This window comes from Netta rufina, assembly GCF_964035555.1.
Source record: "Netta rufina genome assembly, chromosome: 1".
NCBI classification, from domain to species: domain Eukaryota; kingdom Metazoa; phylum Chordata; class Aves; order Anseriformes; family Anatidae; genus Netta; species Netta rufina.
In genome coordinates, this window is record NC_140123.1 from 198,231,191 (window position 1) to 198,248,950 (window position 17,760).

At 36.8% G+C, this 17,760-nt stretch overlaps 1 protein-coding gene across 1 annotated transcript in view; it reads right to left on the reverse strand.

Moving 5' to 3' along the window:
• The window catches only part of SEMA3D (semaphorin 3D), a gene marked incomplete at its 5' end in the record, with an annotated part of 98,923 nt that overhangs the window by 22,282 nt on the left and 58,881 nt on the right, over positions 1-17,760 (reverse strand). The window contains 4 exons of the mRNA XM_084288471.1: positions 848-1,070; positions 12,832-12,976; positions 13,840-13,909; positions 14,290-14,404. Coding sequence (XP_084144597.1) covers positions 848-1,070; positions 12,832-12,976; positions 13,840-13,909; positions 14,290-14,404 — 553 coding nt within the window. The remainder of the gene's footprint in view (positions 1-847; positions 1,071-12,831; positions 12,977-13,839; positions 13,910-14,289; positions 14,405-17,760) is intronic.

The window sequence follows — 17,760 nt, forward strand, 5'->3', positions numbered from 1 at the left end:
TGCTTTATAAGAGCTATTACAACTGAGGAAACTTCAAACTGTGGATTAAGAACAAGACATTTCTGTGGAATAAGATGAGGAATTATACTTTAGAAATGTTATGAATAGGCATGATAATTTTTAGCATGCCGTGCTGTTGGGTGATCTATTCAGTGATTCTGAATTTAATTACTATGGTAAAAACAGAATTTTTTCCTTAAGCTATCATAAAAATGTAAATACGTACGTAATTATTGAAAAAAGACTGCAAAGCAGATTTCTTCCTTAACAAGTTAGTTTGGCCTCTCTCTGTTCAATCCTGGCCCTCTTGTTTGGAACTATTCATGTTGCAAAGTAGTATCTTTAAACGTATTTAAGTGGAATTATTGCCTTAGGCTTGATCTGAAATCTTTCTTAGCTTTTCAGTGTCATGAGGTATATTATTGAAGCACATGACACTTTTGATAACAGGAATTATCCTTGAAGTTATTTTTTTTTCATTTTTTTCCTTTTAATTGCTTATTGATGTGCTGCCAACAGGAACAGGAGCCACATAACATAAAGACAAGTCGTGAACAACACTTGGAGGGTGAGAAAGTCCAGGTACTCTGACCCTTAACTGGGTGATCACCTGGGGACCAAGCAACATTAAAATCTAAATCTCAGGAGAAATCTCTTGAGATGACAAATTCTTATAATCTTAGCATTTTTATGAAGCCCTGGCACAGAACATGTAATTCTTCCTGAAGCTGTGTGATTAGGGAAAATATGTTAGTCAATGAGTTTATTCTAGACCTGCTGGACTTTTTAAAATTGTGTTTTTAAAGGGTGGAGCATGTACAAAATGATAGTGGAAGTCCAGTTATACCTGTTCCTAGGAAAATAACATCATATTGCCCATCCTCTGCCATGACATGATCCACCACAATCTGCGTCAGCCGATAGTCCACGTTGATCCGAGTGAATACCGGTCCTCCAGTCACCGGGTAAACGGATTTGTACATCAGAGGATGGCGTTTTATAAAGCTAATGACTTCATCAGGAAAGTCTCTTGTAGATTTTATCAGTGGATCGTAGGTTTTGCTTGGACACTGAAAGAAAAAGAGAGACCAAGAAGTTGCAATGAATATTGTGAAAGAAATACCTGAAATCTGCAGGTTTTCCTGCTTATTGGGAAAAACATCCTGTCCATTTTGAAATCTCAAGGACTCTATCCAGTTCCTCAGCTACCTTGAAAACCAGAACACTTCCCTAGATGGCTAAATAGGTGTGTAAATTTAGTCAATTATTTCTTTACAGTGAAATTTTGGTCTCTGTGCTCTTGTTTTGTATTTATATAAACACACACCAATTCAAAGAATAGCTGCTAGCACATCAGCTATATCCATTTGTAAGTCACATTTACCAGTTGGATGGTAATTTGACTTACAATTTAGAAAGCTTTGTGAAGTTCTGAAAGTGTGGAAGCACACTGGGAAGCTCTGTATTCACTTCCAGCATGTGCTCCTCCAGTTCTTCAAAGGGCAGCTTTCTTCCTTATTTCTCTACTCTCACCTCTTCTCTTTTAATTTTTATCTGTCTTCAAAAGTGATTTCCCTTCATTTTTATTTATCCTGCATATTCTCCTTTATCTTTTAAAATCACCTAACACTTGCTAATTTGTTTCATCTCACTATTTTTTACTGCTACTCAGAATTAATAATCTTGAATTCTTGTTAGTTATGTGCCCACACCTGCACCTACCTATAGATATATGCAAGCTTTGAAGAAAAAACTCCTGTAGGTTTTTATTCTTTCTTAGTCAGAGTTTTGATAACTTAAATTAGAAGATAGAGGGGAGATTAATTGCTTTTATAAGACAGCAAGAAAAGAAAAAGACAATGTTAGAAAAGAGATGTTTGATGTTGAATCAAATGCTAATGATTAATATTTATTGCACTAACAAATCTGCAAACACAAACTACTTTGAAACTATGTATAATTTTTTAATTTTATCACCAAATGTCTCTTAAAACCGTGTCCCAAATCCTTTCTGTTTCTTCATCTAGCAGTGCTCCTAAAGAGAGTAGGAGATATACCTTAACATCCACACCACTATCACCAGTAATTAGAATACATCATTGTTACTAACATTCAAGCAGTTCACCCAAGACTGTGGTGCATTTTTAACATTTTTTTCACATCATATAGTAGAGACAGCAAAATTTAGTTATAAACAACACACAAATGTAGGAAAACACCTATTAAAATATTTAGGAACTACTTGTATATTATACTATAATAGATGCCATCAGTAGAGGTCACTTTAGAAATTTGGTCTTATAAAGAAGTCACAGATAAATCCTATATTCTATTAGAAATTGTATTTTCTATTAAAACACTTTTGAAGCCAGTCAGAAATCAGGTTGTTCAGTTATTCTTCTCATCCAAAAGAAGCATTTGGACAGCATTACTTCATTTTTCAAAAGCACTGCTTTAAACCAGAAAAGTTCTCATGGTGGGATCAGTACATCAGCAAAGAATTTCACTTCCTCATTCCCTGCCCCACTCATGGGAGTATTATCATTTGGCTATTTTACAAGACAAGGAAATCAAGTCTGGGGTGAAGGAAGAACTGAATGAGCTATTATGCAGTCTAGCTCTCCATTTCAAGGCACAGATAGCTATAAGCAGTTAAAGTTGTTACATGCTTAATAGTTTTACTGTGTGACTTTCAACAGTAAATCTAGAGTGCCCTCTGCTGTCTAATATATGATAATCTCAAATATTTAAAATGCAGGTTCTATTTATTCAGTGATTGAAGACTTCTTTTAGTATTTCTTTCAGCAAAATCACAGAATACTTCATCTGTGCATAACAAAGGAGAGAAGAATAAAGTACAAAAAGAAAAGAGAGGGATGTAAGCAGAAATACTGTTGCCAGCTCCCTGCTCTGGTGTGATCAGAGATGGGTAGCTGCTCCTTTTATGAGGCTGAGCTTTTGCCTTGTGGGTGCAGTGAGCCAGAAGTTGGTAAGAGCCACACCAGCATGCCCCACATTTGACTAAAGTTTGATTTCTCTTGGGAATTACTCCCAGAGCTACTGTGGGAGAAGGCCGCTAACAAGTGCTTTAATCATGCTAATTTTTCTAGACTGAAATACCTGTCTGTAAACATATTGCCTGTAAACAGAGGCCACAACTTTTTGGTGAACTGAACATCCTACACTTCGCATTTAGTTTTCTTGTAATCAAAGCAGATTCTCCAGATGCCAGATGATCCCTGCAGCTCATTATTTCTCAGAAGTCACTTTTCTTACTCTTCTTACTCTTCTACATAGCTGAAACTCTGTTCAGGCTGACAGCTTGTCTGCTACAGCATCCTTTTCTCCGATTTTGAACACTGTAGCCTCTTCCTCTTCAGGTCCAGACTACTGCTAATGTGAACACCCTACCCTGTGTGTGTCCCCCCGCCCCCCCCCCCTTTGACACCTTCCCAGGATATTCTATTTACTGATGGGTTTAACTCCCACCTCTGTTAGACCCATAACCCTACCTCCTCAACCACCTTCAAGTCTCTCCCTTCCACACTTTTCCAGGTGAGCCCAGGAATATTTGTTTTCAGGTCATTTTGGTGACCCATCATCTCTCATGCTCATCTGATTTCCTTCCCATGGCTGTCCTTATCTCTTTGTCATCCTTTGCTTTAAACTTAGTCTCTAATTTGAATCTGAGAAAGCTTCTCTTTTGAAGCTGAAGACACCTAGATTTGTTACTGTGGTGATACTGATCCTGAATACTAATAAGATGAGCTGGAAACACTATTCCAGTGTTACATTGGAATGACACATTTTTATATATAAATACACATTTTTACATATGAACTGCCAATTTCTTAACACTAAGTAATCCCTTTATTTCCTGCCAGATGGAGCCATAACACAGGCTGTGAAGAAAGCAATGTGATGAAATGTTTTTTGTAGTGTGCTAGAAAAAAATGTTAAGATACGTAATAAAGTTGCAGTACAATCCTTCAGAACTAATTTCTACAAAAACTTTAGATTGCATTCCCACATCTCCAGCTTGACTTGTATTCTGTCTATGGTGCCAGTTAAGGTCTTGATGTTAAGATTCGTTCCAATATGTAGTGTTTGATATTATCCAAAACATTCACATTAAGAACAATACATACAGTGCCAAGAACTGAGCCTGTCCTTTCTCCATTGCTGGCGAACTGCCTTCTCACAGCCATGCAACTTCAGCCACCAGCAGCAAAGCTGTCCCCAGAGGCTCAGGACCAGCCTGGAACATTCCCTTCCTTGGGTTTCCACTGCCTGCTCTCTGCCTGGACTGTGGGATGCACACAACACACCCTGGAGCAGCAGGAGAGAGCCCAGCAGAAGTGTTGGTCTTACTGAAATGGGAGTCCAGACGGGAACAGTGCTTAGGCTCATGAATCATCTAATAACTTTTGCAAATTTCTCCACCGCCAATAAGTCTATGAATTAAGATATGATCCGTCACATACTCAGACATTTTTCTCAATATACAATTTAAAGTATGTCTGAATGAACTAACAAGATAACAAAAATTGGTCTGTATTATTGTTGTTGTCTGATAATTGCTCAAAGGACATTCCCTGCAAACCCAATTTAATACAGGTAGAAAAGAAGAAAAAGAGGAAAATCCTACCAAAAAAAAAAAAAAAAAAGTTATCCCTAGGGGTTTTATGCTAGCTTTTCCGTAAGAAATTCACTTTTTGAGTAGAATCTCCCTTGTTCTGCTTTCTGCTATGCTTTCAGAAATTAAAGGCTTTGCAAGGTTATATGTTTAAGGTGGGCTGATTCAAAGTTTTTTGGAATCAACAGAAAGAAACCCATGTTCTTTATCTACCTGTACATCAATTTATTCTATACAGAACCAGAAAAAAATAAAAATAAAATAAAAATAAAAAATTATTCTTTGCATCCCCAACCATGCAGTAATTCACTTTCCCCCTCACTGAGTACTAGAGGTTGATTTCCCTTACATGTACATTTTCTGTGGTCCATACTACCACCCACTAACTCTGAGTTACAGGTCACATCTTATGGAACTTTGCTGATTGCTTACCTATTCATAGCTCAATCTCAGAAGTCCATTTCTATTCGGGAAAAAAAAAAAAAAAAAAAAAAAAAAAAAAAAAAAGGAGTAGACCCACAGATCTTAAAAAAGTCCTAAATTTTTGCCAAAAAATTATCAACAGAGGAAGATGAGAGAGCAATGGCATCATTTACTAAAAATTACTAGGATAAAATGTCTACCAATATGGAACTATAAAGCTGTTGAAGTATTACCAAAGACTTAAACCCTACTATGCATAATATAAGGAAATCTTTGCCAGTTTGCAGAGCTAATTTAGTAGAAACAAGAACTAAGGGTCTGATCCAAAGATCCACTTGAGTCAATAGGAACTTTTCCAATTATTTCAGTAGACTTTGGATCTCATCCTAAGACAACATGACCACCAGGAGCAGCTGGGCAGGTGTGACCCTGTTATGCTTGGCCAAGGGAGATATTTCCAAAGGCATCACTAACTGTGTCATGACGGATGGAACAGGGGAATGAAAAATTCATTTGGGCCACCCTTTGGCAAAGTCCTCAGGCAGCTGTTTGAAGCTGTGTCCACCCATCATTACAGAACAATTCCTGTAGGTTTGTGCTTCCTTTCATAGCAATCAATAGGCTGCACAGAGATAAAGGCTTTATGGCCAAGTAAGTAAGTGAAGCAGCATGTCACCTCTGAAAATGTGAGTTCTTATCCTGGTGTATGTCATATGTGATAATGATATCAGTGTTTTCTGTCCGGTTCACATTTATTCACATCAGCAACACCAGATGCTGTTTCAGATATGTGACATCTTCCACTGGAGACAATAAAAGATTTGCATTTATATCAAATGTCACAGGAATACACTGCCAGGGATGTTTCATGTGGTCTACATGAGAGTCTGACTCCATAAAAGTTCTTAGAGTATAATCATTATGCTATCTCATTGGCTTCTGCTTTTGCAACATACATGGGATTCATCTCACCTGACCTAAATTATCTTGGCTGTGTTTGAGCTGCAGAAAGGAGGTGACTGTCTCTTTCCTTCTGATAGAGAAGTCTAAACAACTAGCTCAGATTAGATACTTTTCTTTTAGATAGATGAAGTCAAGAAAAATTCAATTAGTAAAATTAGTACTGCTAGATAGGAATCTTGCAGGAAACATATTCACCATGTAATTTATTCTTCAAAGTTGTTTAGGTGTTCACTGTCATAAATGGTATGTTTATCTAAATGTTCAGAAGTGAAAAGTAAAAGACAAAAACAAGCCTCCAAAACAGAAACAGAGTTAGAATTGTTAAGAGTATCTCTATTCAATCATTCTATATACTCCTATATGAACTTTTAAAGAATCAATTCAGTAGTAACTTAAAGCCTTTCCAGTGTCTTCAGTATGAGCTCACTTTGACCCTAATCAGCCTGGACCAAGTCCTAAGCCCAGGTGATCTGCAAAAATACTTACTTATTCCCTCGTCTTTTATTTGTATCCAAATGCAATCATGAATTGGTAAATTAAGGCTAATCTCTCAAATAAAAGCAAGTAGGCTTTAAGCTAGCAATACTGCACATCTCTCTCTCTCTCTCTCTCTCTTTTTTTTTCTTTTTTTTTTTTTTCCTTTTTTCCTCTCATTTTATTAAATTTACAACTTAGTAGAGTGCTGGACGTGTAGATCTCACACAATAGTAAGATGTATGGTGTGACTGTGTTAACATTATATGGGAACCCTGGCCAAGATTTTTAAAAGCTGGTGCCAGAAGTAAGACTCCTAAACAAACATCCAATTTGCCAAAATCATAGTGCTTTACACCAGCCAGTGAAGTCAGTAAGAGCTGCTGGATCTAACACCTATTAAAACTGCGACAATTATTTGGGAATTTTGATTTAAGGTATGTAAAAAAAAAAAAAAATCCTTTTCATTTTATTATGTATCTTTAATTCAGCAGTGCTGTTGTCTGCTGACCGTTTTAAAATAGAATGATGCTCCCTATGAACTACAAGAGTTTCAATTTCAAATGTGTCAAAAACCTCGTTTTAAAAGAGACTTGTCACATTTACCCTTAGACCCACTTAACAATGAGATTAAAACACATAGGCTAGGTGCAAATTTGAGGACTTGATAGCAGTGACTGAAGCAGGCATCTGCTGGGGAGATCTTGCAATATCCAGGCTGGAAACTTTCATGCATTTCACAAGCAGTACTAAGCACCAGACCAGCAAGGCAGTCTCATGGGATCATCTCAAGTAGCCAGTGTGAAACATGAAAGAATGGAATACTACTTAAATCTCTCTCATTTTGGGGAATTAGATGCCTTAGCCTGGGCTTCCCTTCTGGTGGAGGTGTCCATTTGTTCTAGACACATGGACCAGAGCCATTCTGGGAGCTCCCCCCTCCTTCCTGTTTGAAAGTGTTTTCACTTTTCATGGGATAATTAGGTCTCAGCTTAGCCAAGAGTAGAAAGAATATTGCTCAGATGTTAAGCAGGAATGGAGAAGATCTGTTTTCCACTGAAAAGCTCTCTATTTTATATTACATGCAGCAAGAACTAGAGAACCAGACCCTCCCTCGGAGGGAATGTACTAACTGCAGTCAGGCGCTAGTACTGACGTTGTCCTTTTCGCTCAAGCTCTCAGTAAATTAATGTTTAACTACGTAGGAGTTAATATGGCCATATAATCAGCATTCTCCTGCTGTGCAATGTAGAGCTTTCCAAACTCCAAATGAGTTACATTATCAGTGAACCATCAAGCAAAAAGCAGAGAAACACAAAAAATACCTATGGCTAGTCGCTTCTGTGTTAAAAAGGGATCCTCTACCCACCCAACAAACTGAATTTTATGTGCATATAAGTTTAATGAGAAATGCAGGTTCTGAGGACTGAGCCACTGAGATGTAGCACTGAGGGACTGGTATGATGCCCAGAAGAACCTTAGAAAATTGGGTACTTATATTTTAGGATATTCTGTGATTTACATGACAGCCAAGAGATGACTCTTGGGGCTTAAGCACTTAATGTGCTGGTAGGGACTCAGTAATAATCTGTTCTGGAGAAGGAACTTCAATTCTTGAGTATCCTAAATATAGTGTGGCTTCTTTTCTGTACTCTGATCAGAGCTTCACAATACATTTTACATTTGGACATGCCCCTCTGAAACTTTAATGTTTCTCTAGAGCATGAACGTACTGTGCCTGTCCATCTTGTAAAGATGTTCACAACAGCCTTGCAGCTTAAGCCTGAAAGAAGATGGGGGACAGCATATTGAGTTAGGTTCTGCTGGACACAGATACAGCCAAAATTTTAAATTAAATCAACGTCTAATCTCACTACACCCCCCCTAAATATGCACAAACACACACAAACACATGCACACACACAAAAATAGGATCCCTAACATTTTTTTTATTTTTTTATTATTAATTTTTTTAGCTATAGACTGTATTCCACTCGATGTATAAGGTTTGTTCTAATGTCTGTCTTGAACCCCTTGTATTGCTTTTCCATTTAACACACCTGTGTTGCTGTTAGCAAAGGCTGACATAAGTGAACATTAATGTGAGGTTAACAATCTGAGACCAGCTAGGTGAGTGAACTTGACTTTGTATGTGGCACTTTGCAATTTTCTGCCGACCTCAGCACACTGGAAAGGTGACTGGGTTCGCAGCCTTTTGAAAGGCTGCTATGAATTGAGAGCTGATTCATGTTGGGGAGAACATGTTGGTACGTAGGAGAAGGTGGGGGAGGCTTTCTCAGGAAAATAAACCTATAAAGTGAAACATTTCACTTAATTAAGCAGCCCCATTTACAGTGGGAAGATCAAAGGAGAGAGGAATTGGAGAAGCAAAGAATGCAGCCTATCCCATAAAAGATCAGGTAAAGAGAAAGATAAGTCTAAAAATAACAAAGGAAACCTGTGCAACCCTCAGTGTTTTATGAACACGCTTATTAAAGCAGGAAAATTAACCAGACGTGAGGACAGGAGGAGGCTTTTGCCAGACAGTATTTCTCTGTGGCTCAGCCAAGTCCCAATGGGATGGACACCACATCTCAATGAGGCTTTGCACTGTATTAGCAGAAGAAATAAAGGGATTTCACTAAAGAAAGGAAGAAAAACCAACTGAGAAAGAAAAGAAAAATTGAGGAAGATCACAGAAAGATCTGAGGGTAAAGGAACTTATTAGAAAAAAAAAAAAAAAAAAAAAAAAAAGAGAGAGAGAGAGAGAGAAAGAGAAAGAGAGAGAGAGAACCATAAAGAATACAGAAGCTCAGAACCATATATTGGTATTCAGATCTGGAGTGGAAAGAGGTGAGATATAACACCACAAATGGAGAAAAGCAGTGAAAAAAGTCTGTGCTGGGCTGCTTCTTGTAGCTAAGAAGTCAATTAAACTGCAATATGCTTTGCTGATCTAGAAATCTAGATACATTGTACTCAGTGTTGCTTTGAATAGCAATTAAATACCTGGGCCCTATGACATACCAGACTATGTATTAATCTGCATCTTTAAACACTGATGTTCTTCTCAAAAGCTGGTCTCGGTGCAATAGTTACAGTCATATAAATAAACCAGAACTACTGTTTTCTTCTAATTCACAGATAAATCTTGTTCAAAAGTCTTCTGTGATTACTAGGAGGGCATTATGAAAATTCTGGTTCAGAACACAGAACACATTTTAAAGGAAGTCCTTGATGATTTCTTTATCAAAGGATAATTTTCTGGGTGAAACCCTAAAAGACTGGAAGAAAAGTGGACTTGTTATCTGGGGGCAGCTGCAGATATGCAAGTCCAATTTTTTAGGCATCTAAAGAAGAAAAAGCAAAAGCTTTCTTGGTTTTCAAATAGCCCTTTGTACCAGGCTGCCTGCTGCTTGATTCTTCTCTCTCTCTTTTTTTTTTTTTTTTCTTTTCCTTCATCTTGCAAACTGAAATAGATTTCAAGCCTTGCTTCCATTTAATTTCCACCATTTCCACTTGCTCTTTAACACTGCTGGGAAAAATTGGAGTAGAAATGCTGCATGCTTTGCAGCATCCGATCACAAGTCAGCCTGGCCAGGGTCTTGCAGGACGCCAGAGGGCAGGCAGACCCCACTGCATCACCCTTATGATGCTCAGCATTGCCAAGGCATGATATCATGGTCATGCTGGGAGTTTATCTCCAACACAAATTGCCACAGGAAGCATTTTGTCAAAATTTCGATATCAAAGTGGTCACAGCCTCTGTAGTGAACAGCTTTATTTACTTAGGAGATAAAGGCAGCTGAGCAAAAAGTTAAGTTAGGGTAAGCAGTCTCTTGCTTCTGTGTAAATGTTGAAAAGGAAGTCAATGCCTCTCGCAAAGCCAAACATCAAAGGAAATGGATTTCCTAGTACTGCCATTTTTAGACTTTGCCAATAACTTAAAATATAAGAAATATAAGATTAGGGCAGTTTGGGCTGTGCTAAGCTTTATGCAACACTTAAGTACAGATTAAATTTCAAAAATGCTCTAGTAACTAAAAACTGGACAGATTATCTCTCTTTGGCTTTGTTCTGTGCATTCCTGAATCACCCCATAGTTGGCAAGAAATGGTGAAATTAATCTTTATAGAAGAACATTTCGGCATACAGACACACTGCAGCATTCTGTGGGCATGTAACATGCTACTTCTTTTCCTTGTCTTTGAGCCCTGCACTGCCCTTCCAGATCCCACCCTAAATCTGCTCAGATCCAGAAGTTTGGCCTAGTCCACTTCAGGATGAGAGCAAGGTGTGAATCCACCTCTTATTTGGGTACTCTATTTTAAACTACCAAGCCTGAAGTATGTTGTAATCCAAGCCTATTCCAGCTCAGTAAGACTAATGATAAATAAGTATGCAGCAATATGTTTACCTTACCTACATAGTAAATATTACAGATATCTCCCTTTAGAGAACTTTCTTCAGTAAAATCCACTTCCACTTCCCTTCTCAGCTCCTGGTCAGACAAACTCCTACAGAAATCCACTGGGTACAGAGTTCCTAAGGATTTTTACCAGACCATTTTCTCACGGCTGTTATCAGGTGTTTAAAGGAAGCAGTTAGAGAGTGAAGGGGTTGCTCATGGAAAATATCCATTTACTTTAAACTTTCCAACTTTTAAAATACTTTTGAGCATGGATATTCAAATCAGTGATAAAGATCAGCATTGACATGCTTCAGCTTGACATGTTTCCTTCCTTGTGAATCCCAGCTCAACCATGTGATGGCTAATACACTCAAAAATGCAATGAGCTTATGACCCATCTATCTGTGCAGAGTGTTCATCCTTATGGGGCACTGTGAGGTTTTCAAGAGAGTTATTTTAATCTCTTTAGATACCATGGGACCAGCTATTGTTCTCACAGGCACCATTTTTGTACTTAAAACTAAACGTATCTGTACTTCTTAACCAGAGCTGCGCATGCTAAAATAATAATAATAATAAAAGAATTAAATGTAATCTTCTTTTCTGGGGGCACCATATATTCTGCATGAGAGAGAGATGTGTAATCCCTTCAGTGTCTAAATTAGGAGCTTATTTGCTCCAGCAGTGCAGATCTTATGCTGGAGCTGCCTTACTGTTTATGGAAAGCCTTCCTTCCCCACCCGCCTGCAGTTCTGAGAGGAGATAATCAGAGCACATGGCATGACCTGCTGAAGCTAAAGATGACAGGGAGCAAGGGAATGGACCAAACAGTTGGATCCACTGGATCCATTGGATGATGAAGAAAACACAAAGATACAAGAAAGGGTGTGGAAAAAAAAAAAAAAAAAAAAAAAAAAAAAAAAAAAAAAGAGGTAAATAAGCAAGATAATATGGCTTGAAGCAACGGTTACACCAATGCAGATGTCAGAGAAATAGTGTAGAGACAACCAGGTGACTTCTAGGCAGGGTAGGAGCAGCAGTCCAACCTCAGTAGCTCAGTATTTGGCTAGATTTATGCAGCTCCCTGGTACTAATTCAATGAATACCAGACCAAGATAATGTAAAGATGTCACACACATGTCCTGGATAGTATCTGTCTTATTCTTAAATCACTGCTCTTTTACAGTGATTGTAGCAAGAGTTACTCAAAATTTTGCTGATGTTTTAAAAGTAAATGCATTTTTTAGACATACCCTTTTCCCCCCAGCTGTAACGTGGGTTCATGCTTTTCCAAATTTAATATCAAGACAGAAGTACAGAAATTCTTTACTAAATTCTTTCAACATTTTTGACCTGATGGTTACATCTCAAGTCTAACAGATTTGAATTTAGAATTTTTCAGGTATTAAACTTCACTTTTCCTCCTATTACTTGTCTTCCATCACACAAAATCTGTAACAACTAACTCTTTATTTCATTTCAAAACACAACACATGCCCAAACACACATGGTAGAATCAATGACCATATCTCAAGGAATGGGATTTTAACAAATGCAAAGTTAACAGAAATACAAGACTCCAAATAAAATACCTTATCATAATTTAATCCTCCATAAATAAATGTTTTTGGCTTTTTATAAAGTATTGGTGCCTCATAGGTGATCCTGACAAATGGAAATACAGCTGGACAGTAAGAGACCACAATAGGAGACAATCAGAAAATAAAAAGTCTGGACACAACGTTATCTCAGAGAAATGGAAAATGTATATTTATATATATAAACAGAAAAAGGGTAGGTAGAAGTCTGAGCTCTCAACAGAAGAGATAGGGTTGTGAGGATAATTTGAAACATCCTGAGTGGAAAATATAAATTGACAGTCCTTTGAGTGAAAATAGAAGTATGTAATTGTGGAGACACTTACTGTACCAGGTCTAGGATATGGGATACGACCTTCATATTGCACCCATCGATGATCCACACTCTCTTTGTGAGCATAGGGGCCATTGAAAACAGCTCTGATATCTGCCATGCTGTACACACAAACTGCAGAGCCTTTGAAGACGGAGCTGCAAAAAGAAGACAGACTGATAAGCACATCTTCAGTGCACACCTCCTCCAGTGAATTAATTAATTCCACTGAGTGAGATGGGTTTTTGATCAATCCTGCACCTGAGAGTGGTGCTAAACAACAGACAATGTGGACAGGTCTGATAAGTTCAATGTTACTATCATTACAGTGTAAAGCTTTGCTCAGATGAAACCTGAACTTGTTAGCCTTTGGGATCACTTCATAGACTGTCATTTTTTTCTAGTGTTCAGCAGATTCCACATACCATTTATTAACTATTAAATTTAGAGTTTTCTACAAATAAAGGACATCCTATGTTCACTTCTGAAAGTCTGTATTTTAATGATAACACAGATGACGTGCCCGAGAATTAAAACTGCATTTACGAGATAATCAAAGAGTTAGAAATAAACATTTGTTTATTTGTTTATTTTCCTATGTATTTTTCTATAAATAAATAAATAAGAATTCACTTTCCCAAAGAACACCATCCCAGGTTGTTGAGTGGCATGTATTTCAGCTACTTCATGGGCTATGTCATTAATTGTGTTACACTCAATTCAATTCTAAATATTTTTGTGTGATTATATATTCTATGGAGCCACAGTAGTGGCTGCTTCTTAGTTAAGGAGTGTCTTGGTAATTTTTCTTTGTAATTGCACTGTGCAGTACATTACCTATCCTTATTATTTACACTTAACTCAAAGATTACAGAAACAAAATAATAATTTCCTTCCTGACAACATTACATAAAGCACCTCAATAAAATAAACAGCTGAGAGATTCATTAAATAATTAATCTATCCCCAATTAAGGTCTTCTGCATTTGTTTCGAGAGGTAAACTTGTTCCTAATACACACCTTGTTGTAGTGAAGACTCCATATACAAGAGGGTTTCTCTCATCTCTTGTAGAAAGCAGGAATATATCTTCTGTAATGGGAACATATTTATTTATTTTTTAAAAAATATTCATTGAACATTTCTGCATTTATCAATTATAATTTGAAGATTTGTAAAAATATAACAAATATTTATTTTTGTCTAACTTCTGCCATGTAAATTTGTACTAATATTCTGACGTTTTCCCATTTGCAGGTAGTCTTTTTTTTATATAGAATTATAATATTATTATAATAAATAATATACTTTCCAACTTGGGAACTACTTGGAAATTTAGTAAAATCAGAATTAGATGTGGTACTTTTCTAAAAAGAAAAACAAAAACGATCAACCAACAAAGAAATAAATAAAAAAAAAAAAAAAAAGCAAAGCTGATGACAAAATAAGCCATCAAAGATAACTCAACTTACGCAGCTCATCAAAATGTGTGTCTGCTCCTTCAGGACCAGGTATCGAGCACACAAGCCTGGCTTTCAGAAAAGTAGTCCACTTGTTTATTAGGCTCCGTTGACCTCCCATATCATTCTAGTAAAAACAAAATGAAAAGACTAAATTACTAAAAAAAAATAAGAACAGTTCTAACACATGATATAAAAGTGCAGGACAACCTTTTTATAAGTAGCTAGAGTAGTCACTTCTCAGCTCAGCAATGAGCAATTAAAAACTCCTAATTATACCCAAATCTGTTTGCAATGTTCTCAGAACTGCTCCACAGCTGGAATGCTGTGAAGCATATGTTGTATCATGTGATTTCTTGTTCTCTGTAATGCTAATTTTTGCAATCAATGGTTCTTCAAGAATTGTTTACAAACTCAAAAATAATACACAACATTCTGGATAGATTTAAAAAAAAAAAAAAAAAGGAGAAGGAAGGAAGTGAGGCAGGGAGGAAAAGAAAGAAAGAAAGAAAGAAAGAAAGAAAGAAAGAAAGAAAGAAAGAAAGAAAGAAAGAAAGAAAGAAAGAAAGAAAGAAAGAAAGAAAGAAAGAAAGGAAGAAAGGAAGAAAGGAAGAAAGGAAGAAAGGAAGAAAGGAAGAAAGGAAGAAAGGAAGAAAGGAAGAAAGGAAGAAAGGAAGAAAGGAAGAAAGGAAGAAAGGAAGAAAGGAAGAAAGGAAGAAAGGAAGAAAGGAAGAAAGGAAGAAAGGAAGAAAGGAAGAAAGGAAGAAAGAGAGAAAGGGAGAAAGGGAGAAAGGGAGAAAGGAAGGAAGAAAGGAAGGAAGGAAGGAAGGAAGGAAGGAAGGAAGGAAGGAAGGAAGGAAGGAAGGAAGGAAGGAAGGAAGGAAGGAAGGAAGGAAGGAAGGAAGGAAGAAAATATGAAAATATGTTTATCATCTGTTCCTCTGTTCCAGAGATGTAAGTACTGTGTCGTTTTGTTTATATAGTACACAGATTTCGGAAAAACAAGTACACAGCATTCGGAAAAACAGTCATATTATTTCAATAGTCTTTTTTATGGAAACATCATTTCTTCCTCCACAGAAAGGATTTTTTTTTTCTTTAAATATCTTTTACTATAGGTTTCCAGGATATGAGCACACTTGCCCAAGTTCCCTTTAGTTAACAGAGAAAGAAAAACATCATAGAGGGTCACTTGAAAACTGAATTATCCTTCTGAAGAGTAGGTGTCCTTCTATTGACTTTGATCCTATGATCCCACATGCTTCAGTTACATAGGTGAAAGGATAAAGGATACACTAAAGGTACACTAATTCCATTTAGCTACATTTAAGAAATTAAGATATTTCTAGAATATTTAGACATTTTCCTTTTTTTTTTTTTTTTTTTTTTCTGTGAGGGAAATGGAATATGACATCAGAAATTTTCCCCCAAAAAATGAGCATTATGAGAAGGAATATGAAAAAAAAAAAAAAAAAAACATGTAGTAATAGACTGTTAGGAAAGAAAAAAAAAAAAAAAGAGAGAGAAGGAGTTGTGTGGGAGGAGTGGCACTTAGAAGAAAGTTTTAAATTATAGGAAGCTCAATTTAAGTGTCTGTTTAGGAGCTTTTCTTCTTCCACTGAGTGTATGAAGAATGTACTGAATGACATTTATCTGTCCTCTTTGGCTCCAAATAACAGATGCATTTAGGTTCTGCAATGCTATCATAAATGCCCCAGGTTTTTCAAGCTGACATCTTTAAGGACAGTGCTACTCCAGCAGGAACCATGAATTCAATCCTGTAAGAGAAATGTTCTTATCGCCAAGAGTAGTCTCTCAACTGTAGGAGATGCCTTTTTATTTTCATTTACAAAATTTGAAGCTCATTGAGCCTGTGCTGTAAAATTAAGCACAACAAATTTGGTCATAACTATTCATTTATTAGGAGAAATCTTTCTTTCTTTCTTTGGCTTTGTAACTGTAAGGGTATTATGCAGTATTTCCATGGACTGTATTTGGCCCTTCAGGGCTGTATCATAAATATTAGAGGCATTCAGAAAGATGGTTTAATGTGCTGAAATTCACCTCACAAGGAGTAACACTTGTCTGGTAATGTACTCTAACCAGCTCTCCTTTTCATGCATTTGCTACTTTTAAATAGGTTAGCTCAGTTGGAAATGATTCTTGTTAATCTATCGCCTTTGGAACTCATGTTCTTACAAGAATTGCTACCTCCCCTCTTGATTTCCTGAAGTCCTGCCAAGCCTGGAGCTTTGCATTTAGCCAACAGATTTATTACAAAGGTGTCAAAATTAGCAGCCTTAAGCCAATAGGAAAAATAAGCTTTGCATGTGTGTGTTCTGTTCAAAGGCATGACAGATAAACTTTTTTGACTAATTAAACCCAAACAAAGATGCAAGAAAGAATCTTAAAAACCAAAAAGCTTTAAGCTTTTTATTCCTCTGGCAATTCGGATTAGCTAAGGAATTCTCACATTGCAGGGCATCCACTTAGGTTTCTGGTGGATGGGGAACAGCATCACTGGCTCCTGAGATGTCTCTAAAAACCAGGCTAGGATCAGGAACAGGGGAGGAAGCAAGATATGATGGAGCTGCAGTGGGGGCAAAAAATAATAATAAAAAAGAAAAATATCTTTCTCAGGCTTCTGCCGTTGCAGGCATTGAGCTCCTCCTGCAACAGATTGGAAAATACATACTTGTGTTTTACCACCCTTAATCCAACAGAAAATTTTTGTAAATGCTTGTTTGAAACATATCGGTAGTTCCACTGAGTTCCTAGAGAGTAGTGTGAACCAAATCCTGTTCTTGAAGGAAGCAGTTTTAGCAAGTGCTATGTTCTTTAAAGTATAAGATTCCACTGAGTATAAGATGTATCCGTATTTCCTCACTCTCAAGCCAGGACCTGATGTTAACTATGTTACTTGAATGTAAAAGACATTAATACAGACATTTACTAAGTGTGTCTTAAGTTTGAAGGATAGATCCAAATGGTGCCAATAATACTGTACTATATACAAAGCAGCAAGGGAATTCAATGACCAGCCAGCACTTCATGATTTACTAAGTTCTTCTGAGGCCAGAGTGTTAAAAAAAAAAAAAAAAAAAAAAAAAAAAAAAATCTTGTTGTAGAAATCAGACACAAAGGACCTCAATGGTTTAAAAATGTGTACTTGTACTGACATATTCACCAACATGCTTCTTCCTACTGCTTTTGCTGAATATAGCAAAATGAACATTTTCTACTTGTTTCCTTTAAAAAAAAATGTGATTTTTTAGTTTGATTTACAGTCATATAATACTCTTCAACTCTTTGTGTCATCTCTGAATAATGCAGTGTCTTTGTTTTCCTAAAATGTGCTCAAGATTCACTGGTGGATAAAGTGCAGGAATTGCCAAAGGCTGTGGCAGTTTTATCTACAGGTGGTGTTAGCTCAGCTCAAAGCACAGGGTTCAAAACCTATTAACAATTTAGGCATATTTGTGC